Source organism: Desmodus rotundus, chromosome 8, assembly GCF_022682495.2.
Source record: "Desmodus rotundus isolate HL8 chromosome 8, HLdesRot8A.1, whole genome shotgun sequence".
Taxonomy (NCBI): Eukaryota; Metazoa; Chordata; class Mammalia; order Chiroptera; family Phyllostomidae; genus Desmodus; species Desmodus rotundus.
In genome coordinates, this window is record NC_071394.1 from 85,815,912 (window position 1) to 85,832,949 (window position 17,038).

Genomic DNA, 17,038 nt, shown 5'->3' on the forward strand with positions numbered 1-17,038 from the left:
CCTGAGTAGATCTTTATTGTTCAAATATTTTCTCAATTTATCTTTTATGTGTTGGAGACAAGAAAAAATTGCCACTTTCAATCCTGCAGGTTCCATGAATTTCTGGACTCTTTCGGTTCTCTTTTATTCTTGCTTGAAAACTGCCTATGTTTTTCTGGGCTTATTTCTTTCTTAGAGTTCCTTGTTAAATGCAGCAATCAACTGCCATTATATACTAAAAATATTCTGTTTACTATCCTTTTCTCCTAAAACTACAATTTTATTAGTTATATTATCTGTCTTCGAGTTCACCTCAAGGGATAAATTTACCAAATGTTACATCATTGCATAACATTAATTGCCAATCTTTTAGCCTCTGATAACAGTTCATTTGCCACCCATGGCTGAGCCCCTAAGCTGATACCACATTTATAGTCTTTTTTTTTTTTTATTATAGCAAGAATACTTTCCCCCTTCTAGGACGGGCTAGAGTATTCTGTAGAAACAATCAGCACCCAAATCTTAGTGACTTAAAAAACAAAGGTTTATTTCTCACTCATGCTGTGTCGTAGATTAACAGGGAGGCTCTCATCATAATTACTCAGGGTCCCAGGCTGTCGTAGCAGCCACCATCTCAACATTGTGGGTCATAGCTATGCTAGAGGGAAAAGAGAGAGCTCTATAAGGTCCCTGTGTGGCAATTTTCTATCCCAGGCTAGGAAGTAGTACCCATCATTTCCAATTATTACTGATTGGTCACCTATTATTTCCACAGAAAGTGAGGAATCCCACTATGAGCAGGAGAAAGGAGATTCAGAAGTATTTAAGAGCACTAATAATTACTATAGTAAGTGAAGTCTTGAGGAAAGAGAATTCTTCTTACTTCTCTCCTTAGAAGGACCCAGTCATTTGAAAAAATCCAAGAGTATACAATTGTTCAGTTTTCACTTTCACTTGTAGATTTTTTAAATTGTATTCTCTTATAGATAATGGTATTAATGTAGATGATTTGATTTAGAGATCAACCAATTCAGAAGTTAAATGTTTTTTTCTCATGTCTAAGAAAAACTCAAATAATTTCAAAAATTATATGTAGAATTATCATAGGGTAAAATTTTACATACCACTATATAGGCAAATAACTTAATTTACTATTATTTTTATAATCTTATTGTATAATTACTTTTTTCCTTAATAGTTTTATGTTAGTAGGAGAGCCTTTTGCTGCTAAGACAAAAGTTCTGCATATGCTGGCTGATACTCTAACTCTTATGAATGAACGTGGCCATGGAGAGGAAGAAAAGGTCATTTATAGGACTGTAAACCCCAAATCTATTACTATGGGCCAACTTTTTGGACAGTTTGATCCAGTGTCTCATGAGGTAATCTATAGTATAAACATTCTCAACTTTTATTAACAATGCACATTAAATCAAGAAATTTTAAATGTTTTCATATCATTACTTTGTAGTTTTATACAGGAAGCTTTCCAACTCTTCCTTTTTTCCTTCTCAGTGGACGGATGGTATTGTGGCTAACACTTTCAGAGAATTTGCCTTATCAGAAACACCTGACCGGAAGTGGGTTGTATTTGATGGTCCCATTGACACTTTGTGGATAGAGAGCATGAACACAGTATTGGATGATAATAAAAAGGTAAAATCATCATGATTAAAAACAAAACAGGTGCACAAGATGAATATAACTAATACTACTGAATTGTAAATTAAAAAATGGTTAATATGGAAAATTATATGGTATATATTTTTTACTACAATTTAAAAAAGCAAAATAAAACAGATGTAGACATATTTAAGGAATGTTGTATGTTCAACTAATCATCTAGGATTGTATATTTGAAATAAAGGATGAAATAAGTTGTATAAATTTATAAATTATCTTTTCAATGAAAACTATGCTGTAGTAAATCATTTGCTTAATTTCTATAGACTAAAAGTATATTGTATTAAAATTACTGTGTTAGCAGGAAGGCATAGCAATGTAATAGGCAATAAGTTGTAAAATAACTTCAAACCTGTGGTTTCTTCAGAATTTTAAATTAGTATTTTAGGAAAAAAAGAAAAGCACTGTATTCCTTTTTGAAAACATTAAATGCTTCAGTGCTTACATGTTGTATATTACCTTAGAAGCTGTAAGATATACAAAAGAACTACAAAACGGGAGACTTGTAGTATTTAATTGAGAAATAACATACATACAGTATAGAATACACTAACTTCTCTGGCCAGGTGGCTCAGTTGGTTGGAGTATCGTCCCATACAGCAAAAGGTTGTGGGTTCAGTTCCTGGTCAGGGCACATGCCTACGTTGTGGGTTGGATCCCCGGTCTGGGTGCATACTAGGCAACAGATCGATATTTCTCTCTCTTACAGATATTTCTCTCTCTTTCACTGTCTCTCTAAAATCAATTAACATATTCTCAGATGAGGATTTAAAAAGAATAAAAATAAAATAAAATGTGCACTAACATTAAGTTTAGATTCTATGACTTTTTTACATAAGTGTACACTCACAATAACTGTCACCTAAATAAAGATGCATAAAGTTTCCTGTACCCTACAAAGTTCACTCGTGTCCATTCCCAATCACTAAACCCCAGGTGCAATCACCATTCTGACTTCTGTGTGATAAATTAGTTATGCTAGTTCTTGAACTTCATGTAAATGGAATTATACTCTTTAGTATTTTCCTTCTTTAGATCAATACAGTATCTGTGATAGTCATATTGTTATAGTTCCATTTTATTTATTTATTCATTCTTTTTATGTCTTTGTCAGCATTCTACTGTATGAATATACCACAATTTATTTTTATGCTTACATGAAATAACTATACTACTAAACAGCAAACCAAGTTAATTAGCATTCAAACATATACTCCAGTACTTTAACATAGGTGGTTGGTCATTTATTCATATTTTTGCTTTCATACATTTAATCATATTGATCATGCTAAGAGGGTTAAGTAAATAGACAAGATATAGTGATGATTCAGAACAGAGGGGTTAATCAGTAGAGTCAAGTCTAAGAATTCACAGCCAGGTAGAAGGATTGTTTCAGAGTGGATGAGAGGGAAGCAGGAAAGGATAGGTATAGATACAAGTGAATGTATGAATTTGATAGTGGAAATTTGAAGGCAAATCCTTTTGATTATTTATTTTTACTTTGTGAAATGACAGGCCCTATTGTTTTGCACACTTGAGGAGAAAAGGGAAGATTTAAATCAGCCATTTGGAAAATGGGAAAGAGAGCTGTCTAGGAAGCTATAGAAGCATACCAGAGTATCACTGAGAACCTGACTGAGTTGAAAGCTATGAATTAGTAGTAGTAGTGCCAAGGTCTGCCTTTGTTAGATTTTTCTCTAACAGTCTAAATAGTTTGGGGTTGTGTGTAGACTGGAAATTTTCTAAACTGGAAATACAGGAAGACTTTAAGATATTGGCATGAGAATGGTAGAATGGTAGACCATAAAATAGAAGCTACTTAATAATGAAAGAAGTAAGAACAATAGGGATATGAAAATGAAGAGCAAGTATAGTAGGAGTTAATGAGTGTGAGAGCTGGATGGGTAGGAGTCTGTGGACAGAGACTGGGATGCTTGAATTTGGTATTTCAGAATTGTGCAGTGTTCCAGGAGAGAAGGTTTCAGGTATATAAGTAGATGGCTGGAGTGGAGTAGGGGAAAATTAAATGAAGACAAGGGGTCAAGGATCCAAATTTCATGAGATGCTCCCCTGCATGAATTAGGCCAGAGTTATAGTAGAAAGAGATTAAACCAAGTAACAAAGGCTTCAGTTAACAAGGGGGAATGATTGGGTGCTGGTGAGTGACAGCAGCAAGCAGGGGTATCAAAGGAGCAAGGATTGTACTGGAGGATGGAGTAGAAGTATTTGGGAAACAACAGTGAGGAGAAGGCCCACTCTGCCTACCAAATTTGTAGGGAGTAGAAGAATGCTTGCTGAAATATTCTGGTAGAAAGTTAAAAGTATTTTAGACCGGCACTGTCCAACAGAACTTTCTGCAATGATGTAAATATACGCACTATCCAATAAGGCAGCCAGTATTCACATGCAGCTTATTAAGTATTTACTCACATACTGAACATTTTGAAATGTGGCTTATGCAATTGAAAAACTGACTTTATATGTTTAACTTTAATTAGTTAAAACAAAATATAAATAGCTACATATGATTACTGGTTACCATATCAGACAGTCCAGGTCAAGACCATTTATTTATTTTACAGATAAGAAACAGATCGAGAAATGTTAAATGCCATGTTGTTGACTCACAAGGTCTGTCCAGAAAGTATCCATCTAATATGAAAAATAGAGACATTTATTGAAGAAGATACAAGATACAAGAAATATTGTACACAGGACAATGATGCCTCAGTCCCCTTCAAAGTAGGCACCTTGGGACCTCACACAGTTCTCCCAAATCACCATCAGCTACTCCATTGTATTTTCCAGAATCTCAGTGATGGTCTGAAATGTCTTCCTTTTCAAAGGTGGCTTTAATTTTAGGAAAAGCCAGAAGTCACAGGGCATGAAATCTGGACTGTAGGGGGTCTGAGTCACCTGGGTGATTTGATGTTTCACCAAAAATCTCTGCATGAGTTGTGATACATAAGTGGGAACATCGTCATGATGAAGCTGCCGATCACCAGTTGCCTATAGCTGCCCCCTTCTGAATCATCCAAATAGTTTCCAGGAGGAATGTTCAAGCTTAACACAAAATTTAATGCAGATTTGTTCCTCTACTCACTCAGTCACTTTGCATGGGATGGCCACACAGTACACATGCTCACCCAACAGTGTCTACCACCTGCACTGATTAATTCAGCAAAGTCATTATTGTTCTCCACATGCACATTCCTGTCCACTCTCCCTGGCTGCCAGGTTACATCAATGTCGTGCAAACCTTTCTCATTATATTAACAATGGTTGGACCTTTTCTGGACAGACCTTGTATACCTAGGTAGGGGTAAAACTGCGACTAAGTGATAATGGTAGAAGCAGAGAAGAAACACTGAAAAATGAATGAGTAGGAAGAATTTAAAAGACTTACTAATGAAATTAATTTGGAATGTCAACAATTAATAGTAATTGTTAAAATTATTAAAAGTTAATGATAATTCCAAAGTTAGAAGCCAGAGAGATGAAGAAGACAGAATGGCTTGAGTAATAATGGACAAGAGCCCTGACCGCTGTGGCTCAGTTGATTGGGCATCGTCCTGCAAAGCGAAAGGTTGCCCGTTCAATATCTGGTCAAGGCACATGCCTCGGTTGCAGGTCCCAGGTTGGAGTACATACAAGAGGCAACCAATTGGTGTTTCTCACATCAATGTTTCCCTCACTCTCTTTCTTCCTCTTTTCCCCTCTCTTGAGAAATAAATAAATAAAAATCTTTTAAAAAATAATGGACAAGAAAGGAGTTTAGCAGAAAGGGAGCAGTTGATATTCAAATTTTACATATTTTATCAAAAGGGAATGTTTTAGATTAAAAGAGACCAAAGGGGCATAGCAAACACAATGCATGGTCATTGATTGTATTTTGCTCTGAATAAATTGGCTGAAAAGACATTTTTGGTACAACTGAGGAAATTTGAATATTGGGTGAGTTGTTGATATTAAACAATTATTGGAATTTTTGTTAGATGTGATCGTGTTATTGTGGTGATATAGAAAAGTCCCTATTTTTTAGATGAATATTGGCATATCTGGATGTGCAATGCTATGGTATGTGTAATGCTCTTTATATTACTTTTTTAAAAAGGTGAAGTAAATATGGCAAAATGATAATTCATAAAGCTAAGAGATAGGTATATGAGTGTTCAAATTATTCTTTTCTGTCTTTTTTAATTAATAAAAAGGTCTTCTGATAACTTTATAAAATCAGGAATATTTCATATAATTGTGTTAATAACAAGAACTGAGATTTATATAGTATTTTACAGTTTTTGCAATATGTCATATAGTTCCCCTGCCCCTAACTATATGAGAGAGAAATTCTCCCTGTTTATAAATGAAGTGGCTGAGATTCAGAGATGTTATATATTTGCTTACCTACTAAGTAATTGACAGAACTAGACCTACAATGATAATATTCTGTTTTTCAAGCTAACACTTTTACATCCTGTCATAGGATATACATTATCTTATAACTAGAATAAATTTTCATCTGAGAAGTTTCAGAATTTTTTACATAAACATTTGAAAAATAATTGCTTTTAGCTCTGCCTTATGAGTGGAGAAATCATTCAGATGTCACCTCAAATGAGCCTCATCTTTGAAGTAATGGACCTTTCCCAGGCCTCAGTAAGTTCATCAGTTAATATAATAGTAGTTTGTTTATTTGTTTGTTTATTCATTCATTCATTTAGTCAATAAGTGTTTTTTATTATGTTTCAGAAGATGAGTTAGGCACTAGGAATACAAAAATGAGTAAGACACAGTGTATGCTTATTTAGGGAGGATGAGGAACATGATAATAAATAATTCCACTATAGAGCTACATGTAAGTGCTCTACGAATATGGAGAGGGTGGGTGCCCCAAAGGAGAATGGATAGAGGAGGACCATGGAAAACATTTGAGTGTTTGGTCTGGTTTGAGGGAGAACAATTCTCCAGGGAGATTGGTTAGGGTCAAGCATTCCAAGTCATGACGAAATGTAAAGACCTGAAGCCATGTCATACCTAGGGAACTGTAACTTCCAGTAGTTTTGTCTAATGTATGTGAGGCTATATAGAGAAAGACAGGAGACCGGGTCATGAAGGGCCTTATAAATCATGCAAAGGAGAAGCTAATAACTGCCAGGTACTGCTGATGTAAAAGCAACACTGGAAAGAAAATTCATCTTTTTTTCTCTAGCCCGCCACAGTAAGCCGCTGTGGCATGATTTACTTGGAACCCTCACAGTTAGGATGGGATCCACTTGTGTCTTCATGGCTGAGTTCACTGACAGAACCTTTACAGGACCCAGATCATCAGGCTCTTCTGAGAGGACTTTTTGACTGGTTAATACCACCCACTTTAACACTTCGTAAGAAAAAATGCAAGGTAACACTATAATCTTCTGATCCACTCAAGTTTCTAAGTTTCTTTAGTTTTCCTCCAATTTGACTAAGTCTACAGTCACAATGACAGGATAAGTAACTAAATTCAGTTTCTCCTTAGATGTATAGTGTTCATTTTTTTAAAAAATTAAATGCTTATTGTGATAATCAGTGGTTCACATGCAGTTTTAAGAAATAAGTGAAATTCACCAAAGAGGGTAGGATTGAGGGTGGGAGGCAAGGACAGGTGGGATGGAAGTGAGTAAAGGGGGAAAAATGGAGACAACTGTACTTGAACAACAATTAAAAAAAAGAAGTTAAAAAAAGAAATAATAGAAATTTCCCTCAATGCTAATATTTTGCACGACTATATTACAATATCACAAGGGGATATTGACATTAATACTCTCTACTGATCTTATTCAGATTCCCCTGGTTATACTTGTACTCAGGTGTGTGTGTGTTTGTATCAGTATTTATCCCTCTGGGTGTTATTTAAATTTTTTTAAATAAAAATTATATATAAATTGTATAGCATGAATTATACATATATACATACACATAGTAAAATTATTACTACAGTCAAGCTAATTATATCATCTCAAATAGTTACCATTTTGTGTGTGTATGTATATATGTGTGGTGAGAATATGTAAATCTACTCTTAGCAAATTTCCAATATTGGTACAGTATTGTATCAATATTATTACCTATAGTCATCATGCTGTACATTAGATCTCTAGACTTATTTATCCTACATAACTGCAACTTTGTACCTTTGCTCAGGGTCTCCCTATTTTCCCCATCTTTCCACCTCTGGTAACCAACATTTTACTCTCTGGTTGTATGTATTCAACTTTTAGATTCCACGTGTGAGACCATGCAGTTTATTCCTTTCCATGTCTGGCTTATGTCACTTATTATAATGTCTTCTTTAATCCATGTTGTTGCAAATGGCAGGATCCTTTTTTTAAGGTTGAATAATATTCCATTATAAAAATAAAATTTCTTGATCCATTCATCCATCTACAGACTCTTAGTTTGTTTCCATATGTTGGCTACTGTGAATAAGGCTACAATGAACATGAAAATATAGATATCTTTGAGGTATTGATTTCATTTTCTTTGGTTATATACCTTGAAGATGGATTGGTGAATCACATGGCAGTTCTATTTTTAGTTTTAGTTTTTGAGGCTCCTCCATACTTTTTTCCATAATGCATGTACCAATTTATATTCCTACCAACAGTGCACAAATTTTTTCTTTTCTCTACATCCTGACCAATACTTGCTATCTTTAAGTTTTTTTATAATAGCCACCCTAACAGGTATGACATCATATTGTATTGTGGTTTTGATTTGCATTTCAATGATGATTGGTGATGTTGAATGCCTTTTCACCTGTTGGGAATAGAGGGAAAAGGCACAGGGAATAAAAAGCATAATTGATTGGTACCAAATAGACAGGGAGGGGTTAAGAATAGTATGGGAAATAGAGAAGCCAAAGAACTTATATATATGACTCATGGACATTAACTAAGGTGGGAGATTGATAGTGGGAGGTGGGGTACACGGTGGAGGGGAATAAAAGGGAGAAAAAAATGGGACAACTGTAATAACATAATCAATAAAATATATTTAAAAATTGTCTCTAGAGACAAAGGAGATCATTGTATAATGATTAAATATGGTCAATTCAACAGGAAAATATAACAGTTTTAACTATATACATCCAACATTGGAGCATCTAAATATATAAAACAAATATTGAAAGATCTGAGAAAAGAACTTGATAGCAATACAATAATAATGGAGACTTCAATATCCTAGTTTCAGTAAGGAATAGAATATCCAGCAGGAAATCAGTAAGAAACAGTGGATTTGAACACTATAAAACTAATGGAACTAACAGACATATTCAAAGCTTTTCACCTAACCGTAGAATACACATTCTTCTCAAGCACATATATAACATTCCCCAGGATAGATCACAAAACAAGTCAACAAATTTAAGATTGAACTTATACCTACTTTTCAAACCACTGTGGAATGAAACTAGAAATCAGTAACAGCAAGAAAACAAAACAAAAAATTTACAAATAAGGGGAAACTAAATCACACAATTGAACAACCATTTTGTCAAAGAGGAAATCAAAAGGTAAATCTAAAAACATTTTTATTATTGTTTATGCTATTACAGTTGTCCCAATTCTTTTCCTCCTTTGTCCCCTTCCACCCAGCCCACCCCCACTTCCACAGTCAGTCCTCACACAATTGTCCATGTCCAAGGGTTCTTCAAATATGCTCTTTTGACTAATCCCTTCATCCTCTTTCAAACAGTCCCCAACTCCTTCCTCCCCTCTTACTGCTGTCAGTCTATTCCATGATTCCATGCCTCTGGTTTTATTTTATTTTGCTCATTAGTTTATTTTGTTCATTAGATGCTTCTTATAAGTGAGATAATATGGTATTTGTCTTTCACTACCTGGCTTCTTTCACTTAGCATAATATTCCCTAGTTTCATCCATGATGTCAAAAAAGGAACAACTTATTTCTTTCTGCTGAGTAGTATTCCATTGTGTAAATGTACCACAGCTTTTTTTATCCACTCATCTACTGATGGGCACTTGGGCTGTTTTGAACACTTGGTTGTTTAAATAGCATTGCTATGAACATTGAGGTGTGTAAGTTCTTTTCAATTGGTGTTTCAGGATTCTTAGGGTATATTCCAAGTAGTGAAATTGCTGGGTCATAAGGCAGTTCCATTGTTAATTTTTTGAGGAAACTCCATACTGTTTTTTACAGTGGTTGTACCAGTCTGCATTCCCACCAACAATGCAGTAGGGTTCCCCTTTCTCCACATCCTCGCCAGCACTTGTTGTTTGTTGATTTATTAATGATAGCCATTCTGACAGGTGTGAGGTGATATCTCATTATGGTTTTAATTTACCTCTCTCTGATGGCTAGTGATGTTGAGTATTTTTTCTTGTCTATGGGCAATCCCTATGTTCTCCTTGGAGAATTGTCTGTTCAGGCCCTTTGTCTATTTTTTAACTGGGCTGGTTGACTTCCTGGTGTTTAGTCATATGAGTTCTTTATATATTTTGGGATTAAACCCTTATCCAATATATCATTGGCAAATAAACTCTCCCATATAGTGGTTCCCTTTTCATTTTGATGATGGTTTCTTTAGCCATGCAGACTTTTTAATTTAATGCAGTCTCATTTGTTTATTCTTTCCTTTGTTTCCCTTGCCCTAGGAGATACATCAGCAAAAATATTGCTACATGGAATGTCTGAAATTTTACTGCCTAAGTTTTCTACTAGGACTTTTATGATATCACAACTTATATTTATGTTCTTTATCCATTTTGAGTTTATTCTGGTGTATGGTGTAAGTTGATGGTCTAGTTTCATTTTTTTTTTGTATGTAACAGATCAGTTCTCCCACCACCATTTATTGAAGAGAGTTTTTACTCCATTGTATGATAATTCCCCCTTTGTCAAATATTAATTGACCATAGAGTCACTGGTTTATTTCTGGGCTCTCTATTCTGTTCCATTGATCTATGTGTCTGTTCTTATGCCAGTACCAGACTGCTTTGATTATAGTGGCCTTGTAGTATAGTTTAATATCAGGTATTGTAATCACTCCAACTTTGTTCTTCTTAGGATTGCTGAGCCTACTTTGGGTCTTTTTTGGTTCCATATAAATTTTTGGAACATTTGTTCTAGATATATGAAATATTCCATTGGTATTTTAATAGGAGTTGTGTTGAATCTATACATTGCTTAGGGTAGTATGACATTTTAATAATGTTAGTTCTTCCAATCCATGACAGGGTATATACTTCCATTTATTTCTGTCTTCCTCAATTTCTTTCTTCAGTGTTCTATAGTTCTCTGAATAGAAGTCTTTTACATGCTTGGTTAAATTTACCCCTGGGTACTTTATTTTTCTTATTGCTATAGTAAATGAGAGTTTTTCTTAGTTTCTCTTTCTAATAATTCATTGTTTGTGTAGAAGAATGCCATCGGTTTCTGAATGTTGACTATATATCCTGGTTTTTTGTTGAATTCACTTATTAGGTCTAGTAGATGTTTGGTGGATTCTATAGGGTTCTCTATGTACACTCTCATGTCATCTGTGAATAATGACAGTTTTACTTCGTCCTTTCTAATTTGCATGACTTTTACTTCTTTTTCTTGTTTAATCACTGCAGCCAGAACTACTAGTACTATATTGAATAAGAATTGTGAAAGTGGGCACCCTTGTCTTTCCTGATCTTATGGGAAATGCTCTTATTTTTTGCCCATTGAGTATGATGTTGCCAGTAGATTTCTCATCTATGGCCTTTATTATGTTGAGGTATGTTCCTTCTAGTCCCACTTTGCTGAGTGTTGTTATCATAAATGCGTGCTGGATGTTATCAAACACTCTTTCAGCATCTACTGATATGATCATGTGATTTTTGTTCTTCATTTTGTTTATGTGATGTATTACACTTACTGATCTGCAAATGTTATACCCTTATTGCATCCCTGGAATATATCCCACTTGATTGTGGTGTATGATCCATTTAATGTACTGCTGGATCCAGATTGCCAATATTTTGTTGAGGATTTTAGCATCTATGTTCATCAGAGGTATTGGCCTGTAATTTTCTTTCTTTGCTGTGTCTTTATCTAGTTTTGGAACTAGGATAATACTGGCCTCATAAAGAGAGATTGGGAGTCTCCCTTCTTCTTGAATTTTTTAAAATAGTTTGAGAAGGATAGCTTTTCTTTGATGTTTGGTAAAATTTCCCTATGAAGCCATCTGATCCAGGGCTTTTGTGTGCCAGAGATTTTTGGTTACTGCTTCAATTTTGGTAGTTGTTATTGGACTATTCAAGCGTTCTGGTTCTTCTTCTTTCGGTTTTGGGAGATTTTATGTTTCCAGGAATTTGTCCATTTCACCTAGGTTGTCCCGTCAGAGACAGGGCATATAGTTGTTCATGGTAATTTCTTACAACCCTTTGTATTTCTGTGGTATCGGTTGTTACTCCTCCGGTTCTGTTTCTGATTTTATTTATTTGGGTCCTCTCTTTTTTTCTTGATGAGTCTGGCTAAAGGTTTGTCAATTTTGTTTATCTTTTCAAAGAACCAGCTTCTGTATTTGTTGATTCTTTGGATTGTTTTTTATTCTCTCTGTCATTTAATTCTGTTCTGATCTTGGTTATTTCCTTCCTACTCTCACTGTGGACCTTGTTGTTCATCTGGCTATTTTAGGTGGAGGGTTAAGTTGTTTGTTTGAGATTTTTCTCTTTTGTTTAGGTAGGCCTATATTGCTATGAACTTCCCTCTCAGGACTGCCTTCTCTGTATCCATGGGTTTGGGTTGTTGTGTGTTCATTTTCATTTGTTTCCAGATACTTTTTGATTTCTTCCTTGATCTCATTGTTCACCCATTCATTATTTAAAAATATGTTATTCAGTCTCCATGTATTTGAATGTTTTTGAGTTTTTTCCTTGAGGTTGGTTTCTAGTTTCGAGTCATTGTGATCTCAGAGTATGCTTGATATGATTTCAATTTTCTTGAATTTGTTAAGGCTTGTTTTGTGTCCTACCATGTTATTTATCATTGAAACTGATCCATGTGTATTTGAAAATAATGTATATTCTGCTTCTTTGGTATGAAATGTTCCATAAACATCAATTAACTCCATTTGATTTAGAGCAGGGGTGTCCAAGCTTTTGGCATCTCTGAGCCACACTGGAATAAGAGTTGTCTTGGGCCATACATTAATTACATTGTGACACGTAATCACAAAAAAAATCCGATAATGTTTTAAGTAAATTTATGATTTTGTGTTGGGCCGCAGGTTGGGCACCCTGACCTAAAGTGTTGTTCAATGACACAATATCCTTGTGGATTCTTTGTTTGGAAGATCTATTCATTGTTGACAATGGGGTGCTAAAATCTCCTGTAATGACTGCATTGCTGTTGATTTCCTTCTTAAAGACCTCCATATTTTCTTTATGTATTTAGGTGTTCTTATGTTGGGTGCATATATGTTTACAAAAATTATATCCTCTTGATGAAAAACTCCCTGGATATGAAGTAGATGCTTGATATTATTTCAATCTTCTTAAATTTATTGAGACTTGTTTTCTGTCATAACATGTGGTCTATCCTAGAAAACGTTCCATGTGCACTTGAAAAGTATATATATTCTGTTTTTGGGCAAAATGCTCTTAAGATATCAATTAAATCCATTTGATCTAGTGTGTCATTTAATGCTGCTGTCTTCTTATTGCTATTTTATCTGGAAGATTCATCTACTGACAAAAATGGGGTGTTAAAATCCCCTACTATGACTGTATTTCTGTTTATCTCTCCCTTTATGTCCATCAACATATGCTTTACATATTTAGGTGCTCTTATGTTGGGTGTGTAAATGTTGGGGGAGGATCAGCTAAAGTCTCAGAGCTTCCAGAAATCTGCCTTAGTTGTTAAACTTAATCACTGGGATGACAACCTCCAGCTGTACTCAGGAGCCCAGCTTAAGCTCCACTGAGTGGGGCAGAGTAATTCCTGCAGGTGGGGGTGGTGGTACAATTGCTTCCCCTCAGGCTGATGTCATTTGGAGAGGAGTCCTCTGCCTGAGAAAGATGGCTTCTACAGTATGGGGAATGACTCAGCACAGGGATCCTGGCAGCTGTTCCTTCAGATCTCTCCCCAGAGCCACCAACCCCAGACTCTCCTCATGTATCTCTAGTCCACTGTGTCCTCCTTCCGCCAGAACACAGGTTAAGTGGCTGCAAATGAAATTTTGTGTGTTGGCCCTTTTAGAGGCTCTCTGTGTCTCCAGCCATCTCTCCCTGGTGGACAGAAACCTTGCTGCTTTCCATAGCCATATGTTGTTTGGGTTCCTTTCCTGAATTTGGTGCTGTAGGCTGGAGAGCCCAGCTTTGGGCTTAGAATCCACACTTCTCAGGGAACCCCCTGGCCACTGAAATATCCCTCTGGAACTTCAACTGCCACCCATGGGAGCCCAGCCAACCCTCTTGCACCTCCTCCTCAGTTTGTATCAGTCTTGTTGTGGCGATGTGGCTTCTTCTGTCTGTTTGTGATTATAAGGCTTCTCTCCAGCTAGTGTTCAGTTGGTTATTCAGGATTATTTTTCTGTAATTTAGTTGTAATTCCAGCTTGGTCCTGGGAAGAGGTTTATGGACCTTCTACTTACTCCTCCACCATGCTGGGACCTTAAGAGATTTTTTAAATCATGCATACAGTTTTAAATTCTTCAACTTTAAATGTTACAAAGAACTTATAAAAATCAAGTTTGCTTTTATTATTTTTAACATATTTATCTTATTTTTCAAATAAGGTGAAAGAAAATATATTCTTTTTACTTTGCAGGAATTGATTCCTACAAGTGATAGCAATTTGGTTGTGTCTCTCACCCGCCTCTTCGAAGTACTACTCTGTGATGTAGTAGAAAATGATCCTACAAGCAAGCACATTCGTGTTTGGATTATGGTTGGTTTTTTTCTTAATGTGGTTTTTCATTACAGAACGATATATGCATCTGACAAATGATACTTGTACTGAAAAGACATTGTAAGATCTAGACCTATTTTTTTGGTGAGCACTGAAAGAATAGCTGAAGACATTAAAGTTTCCCTGACCTGGTATTTTGATTTAAAAAAAAAAAACACACTTTTTCAAAAAAAGTAAAATATGTCAGAATGGACCAAATATACCCTGTTATTGATACAATATAATAATTTATTTAACAATAAGGTGACAATATAATCCCATATGAACTTTATTAATCCAATAGGGACTTTAGGTGAATTGATTTTGTCTTAATGTTAAGCCAGAATGTAGACTGCAAGAAGCTGGCTACAAAAGACAAGGAACAGGCATACAATCAGGTAGGTAGAGTATTTGCTGGCAGAATCCATAGAGCACACGGGCAGGGAGAAGTCAGTGGTCCAGTTTAGCTAATGTCTAGAGGTCAGAGAAGGCCAGAGAACATGACTGTGAGGGAGCCAAAGGAAAGAGGTGTTTTGCTCTCTTATCTGGTATATGCTACTTTCCCATCTACCACCTTATTCTTAAAGCCTTAATCCCCTCTACTCAGTCTACCTTTTCTTCTCTTCAATGGTAATAGTAGTTTGCTCCTATTGTTTCCTCTTCCTCTTGTTCCCACAGAAAATTTACCTCAGACTTCTCACATTCTAGGGTTCATAATACTGAAAATAGCAATCCCTTCCTTTCCCCTCCCCATTTGTCTTTATTTTCCTTCACTTTAGAAGAAATTCAATAGACATATTTGAAGTATACTTTATTTATATCTCCTTTTCTCCCTAAGTTTGGAGCTGCCTTTCTCAGAACTAATTTTTAATATTCTTCCTAATGCATCAGTGTTACCTTTCTATAAAATAAAAGTATCCTCAGAATAGTTTACCTGTGTCAACTTCATGTTATATATTTCCTGAAATTTTTCATTCTGTTGGTAAACCTAAACTCCTAAAATTATTTAAATGGTTCAGAATCATTTTTAAACTAATATAGACTGATACCTGGTTGGAATTTTTCTCTTAAAATATATTTGAATCTAAAAAAACAATTAAGCAAACAAGCAGAACAGAAACAGAATCATAGATATGGGAGTCATTTGGAGAGTTATCAGCTGGGAGGGGGGAAGGGGAAGAAGGGGAAAAAGGTGCAGGAATTAAGAAATACAAATTAGTAGGTACAAAATAGACAGGGGGATGTTAAGAACAGTATAGGAAATAGAGTAGCCAACCAACTTATATGCATGACCCATGGACATGAACTAAGGGGAGATACTGGATGGAGGGGGACAAAGAGGAAAAAAATGGTACAACTGTAATCGCATAATCAATAAAATGTATTTTTTAAAAAATAAATAAAAATAAAAAATATATATTTGATGGATTTTTAAACTAGATAAGCCATGTGCCTAGAGTAAAATTCAAAAGGCAAAAGTAGGTTTTCCATCCATTCCAGTTCCCCAACCACTCTCAGGGCAATGATTATTACCAATGCCTAGGCAGCCTCCTAGAGGTATTTGATGAATACTCTTCTATATATACATTTTTATACATGTTAGCATAGCATACATACATGTTTGCATCTTTTCTCATAATAAATCTTGGAGATTATTCCATAGCAGTTGAGTTACCTTCTTCTTTATCAGCTGCATTTATTCCAGTGTATGTAGCCTAACCCAATTAAGCAGATCCATTTTGAAGAACATTTGGGTTCCTTCTGAACTTTTGCCATCACAAACAATGCTGCAGTGAATTTTCTTATACATATATCATTTTAACAGGTGGGAATATATTTCAGGATAAAGTCCCAAAAGAGAAATTTCTAGATTACTTGGCATGGGCATTTTAAATTTAAACACCTATTGCCAGAGAAAGAGAGACTCTTCATGTGATTTAGCTGTGCTCCAGTCAATTTTATGTATTGATCTGATAATCTTTTCCAAGTAAGGTAACCAGACCTTAATATGTTAAATTGTAATTGATTTGTAACAAACTATAGAAATGATCCCTGAAAGTATAGGCTTAAATTGTAATTAATTTGTTAAAATTTTATTTTAAATAGTTTAAGTTAATTATTCTTTTTTTTTTTTTTAACTAACAGGCTTGCTTTATATTTTCTTTGATTTGGTCCATTGGAGCAAGTTGTGATGCAGATGGCCGTGTTGTTTTTGATTCTTTCCTACGATTAATCACACTGGGAAAAGATGAAAGCAACCCAGTGCCTCACTCTGTGGGTAAATGGGAATGCAACTTCGATGAAAAAGGCTTAGTCTATGATTATATGTATGAGGTATGACATAAAATGGTTGTTATGATAAGCTTTAACCCACAAAGTCTTGGATCAGCAGGCAAAACTCCTGAATTCCCATCCAAGAGTTATTTTGCATCCTGTGGTTAGCATTTTAGTCCCTTCT

The 17,038-nt window shown here is 35.2% G+C and overlaps 1 protein-coding gene across 4 annotated transcripts in view; it reads left to right on the top strand.

The window, feature by feature from the left end:
- Positions 1 to 17,038, top strand: part of DNAH12 (dynein axonemal heavy chain 12) — a 219,239-nt gene that overhangs the window by 88,529 nt on the left and 113,672 nt on the right. For all 4 annotated transcript variants that reach the window (XM_045192339.2, XM_053929996.1, XM_053929995.1 and 1 more), the window contains 6 exons: positions 1,178 to 1,361; positions 1,495 to 1,635; positions 6,235 to 6,318; positions 6,872 to 7,060; positions 14,461 to 14,580; positions 16,726 to 16,914. In XM_045192339.2, the coding sequence (XP_045048274.1) occupies positions 1,178 to 1,361; positions 1,495 to 1,635; positions 6,235 to 6,318; positions 6,872 to 7,060; positions 14,461 to 14,580; positions 16,726 to 16,914 (907 nt within the window). The remainder of the gene's footprint in view (positions 1 to 1,177; positions 1,362 to 1,494; positions 1,636 to 6,234; positions 6,319 to 6,871; positions 7,061 to 14,460; positions 14,581 to 16,725; positions 16,915 to 17,038) is intronic.